Source organism: Charadrius vociferus, unplaced genomic scaffold (genome assembly GCF_000708025.1).
Source record: "Charadrius vociferus isolate BGI_N301 unplaced genomic scaffold, ASM70802v2 scaffold567, whole genome shotgun sequence".
Lineage (NCBI taxonomy): Eukaryota > Metazoa > Chordata > Aves > Charadriiformes > Charadriidae > Charadrius > Charadrius vociferus.
In genome coordinates, this window is record NW_009649304.1 from 637,155 (window position 1) to 639,781 (window position 2,627).

The 2,627-nt window shown below is 62.0% G+C and overlaps 2 protein-coding genes across 2 annotated transcripts in view; both read right to left on the reverse strand.

The window, feature by feature from the left end:
* Positions 1-2,627, reverse strand: part of LOC104290097 (beta-crystallin B3-like) — a 369,903-nt gene that overhangs the window by 237,719 nt on the left and 129,557 nt on the right. The gene's annotated exons all lie outside the window — the stretch shown is intronic.
* The window catches only part of MYO18B (myosin XVIIIB), a 76,246-nt gene that overhangs the window by 72,746 nt on the left and 873 nt on the right, over positions 1-2,627 (reverse strand). The window contains exons 2-3 of the mRNA XM_009889168.1: positions 2,188-2,288; positions 1,529-1,592 (exon numbers count right to left, since the gene is read on the reverse strand). Coding sequence (XP_009887470.1) covers positions 1,529-1,592; positions 2,188-2,288 — 165 coding nt within the window. The remainder of the gene's footprint in view (positions 1-1,528; positions 1,593-2,187; positions 2,289-2,627) is intronic.

Here is a 2,627-nt window from a genome sequence, read left to right on the forward strand (position 1 = left end):
ACCCCTGTGCCCCCATCCGTTTTTTTAATAAACCCAGCCCCACCACAAAATTAGGGCCTTTTCCCCCCTACACTGAGGATTTTCAGTGCAGACACATGCAGCCCAGGGGCCAGACACCGCACGCCTGCCCCGGCTGGCAGCATCCCTGCCTTGGCAAGGACCAGCCTGCCTGGGCTGAAGGATTTCGGCTCCTGCAGAGGCCTACGGGGTGGCTACTAACGAGAAAATACAGCTGAGGTCTGTGATTTCTCCAGATTCAAAAAAAGATACCCCAAATACTTGTGACACCGGTGTCACAGCAGGGGTTATCCACCCCCACCGCCCGCGGGGATGAGCGCTGGGAAGCCGCCGTCAATTAAATTTTCAGTCTCGGCATCCATAGCACCGCTCAGAAAGGAAAGCCCGACAAATTTCCCCAAACTCCAACCCAACCCAAACGCTCTGGCTTTCCTGCTGGGCTGGTTCCAGAGCACGCGAACAACCCACCGCCGACAGCCAGGCTGCGGAGCGGGATTTGAGCCCCCCGGGGAGTTTTTGGGCGGACCATCCTTCCACCCCCCAATCCCTGGCATCCTGGGCACTCCTCGGGCAACCGCGCCGTGCTGAGCCCAATGGCCAAGCCCGGCTTTTTGGGGACACGTGTGCCGTGGGGAACATCACTGGGGCGCAGGAGAAGCGGTGGCGGAGACAGCGTGTGTCCCCTTTGCAGAGCTCACATGCCCTGGACTGAAGAGGCGCTGCCCGGCTCCTGCCGACCCTCTGCATCCCAGCGGGAAAACCTTCTGCGCTGGGATGGGGAACCCGCAGGAATCGGGGGCTGCAAAAGGAGGGTAAAACCCCGTCTCGGAACCCAAATCTGCTGCTGCACCAGCAGAGCGAGGACCCGCAGTACCTCGCCGTGCCCTCCGCGAGAGCTGCTACTCAAACAGCCCACTCCTTTGGCTGCCGGACCGGAGCAGGAGCTCCTAATGAAGATTGAATATTGAATTTATCAGTAGATGATGTCACTGCAAATTGCCGCGATTCATCCCAGCGCTTTGGCTCGTAGGCAACGTGCCCGATCTTTGCAAACGGCTCAGACTAAAAAAGGAGCTGGTGCTGGAAATCAACTGCGGTACTTTTAGCCCCTAAAAAGCCCGTTCTGGGCTCTCCAAAGGATGCGCTCGCCCCCAGGAGTCACTGCCATGGGGAAACACTGGGGGTTGTTGAATCCGGCGCATCAGGACCTGTCCCCGGGGTGTCTGGGGGTGCCCGAAACGCGGGCGCAGACACCGGGCAGCAGCAGCCCCGGGCCTGGCAGCTCCCCTGCTGCCGTGGGGCTGTCGGAGGGGTGCTGGAGGCTGTTTGGGCAGACCCTTCCTCACCCCCCAACATTCGCTCTCTCCTTCCACGCGCCCGGTACGGCAGCACCATCCTGAGTCTCCCAGCAGCCACGGACCCCCACACATCTTCCAACGGGGGGTGACAAAGGACATGCGCTGCAGCATCCCGCTGCAGGCGGCCGCGCGGCGCCCGCATTTCTCCCTACCTTTGAGAAGGGCTCGATCCCAAAGGAGTTGCTCTCAGCCGCCTGGTGCAAGTGCAGCATCGTCCTGGAAGCAGTTACGGCAAATGGGCCCCAAGCTCTGCCCCCCGCGCCCCCCAGGCCCCCTGCCCTCTCCTCGGGGAGCGTCCCCGATGCTCTGCCCCAGCCCAGCGCCCACGGAGCCCCGTTGCTGTCACAGTGATGTCCGAGGGACCATGTCGGGAAAGGCTCCCGTGGCTCTGCCCTGTGCATGGGGACGGAACCGGCACCAGAGGCACGTGGCCCCGTCCCCCGGGCAGCCCGGGGATGCGCAGCTTGTGGGGAAAAGGCAGCAGCAAACAGGGAAAGGGACCTCTGCCTCATTTAGTCAGCCTCATTTCAGTGTTAGCGATGGGGAAAACAAAGCACCAGAAAACGCCCGTTTCCTAGAAAATCTCTGATATATAAATATATAAAAATTTGGTTTTATAAAAATCTGATCTGCAGCATCACCAATGTGGTCACCTTCAGCCTCTTCCTCATCAGAGAGGCCTCAAAACCCACACTGCTGGAGCAAACATGGGTATAAATCACGGGGGACCCCCTCGGCGATGGGGGTACCATCGCACGAGCAGCCAGGCGAGGAGCGGAGCCGCCCGGTGCCGTGAGAGCCGTACACCCACCTGTGCGCCGCATCCAGCCCCGCCAGCATGAGGGGGAAGACGTTGAAGCTGCTCTCTCCGCGGGGCTTCTGGGCGACGCGGCCCCTCTCCAGCAGCATGGTCTGGGAAGGGAGCGGAGGCAGGCGTGAGCGACAGCCCGCCGCCACGGGCAGCGTGGCCGGTGCGCCAGGGCATGCAGGCACGCAGGGAAGCGAGGGGAGCGTGGCACCCGGAGACGGGGAGATGCTACCGGGAGATGCCCAGGAGGTTGGGTTTCTCCTTGCAGGGTGACGGCTGGATTTGGAGGCTGTTCCTCCAGCCCGGGGCTGTGTGCCACAGGGCATGCAAGCAAGAGCCGACTCGTGCCCCCGGTGTGCATCAAGGGACCACATTTCAGGACACGGGTGCGACACTCATGGTCCCTCCCGGCCCCCGGAGCTCTGGGGGATGCGATGGCTCCC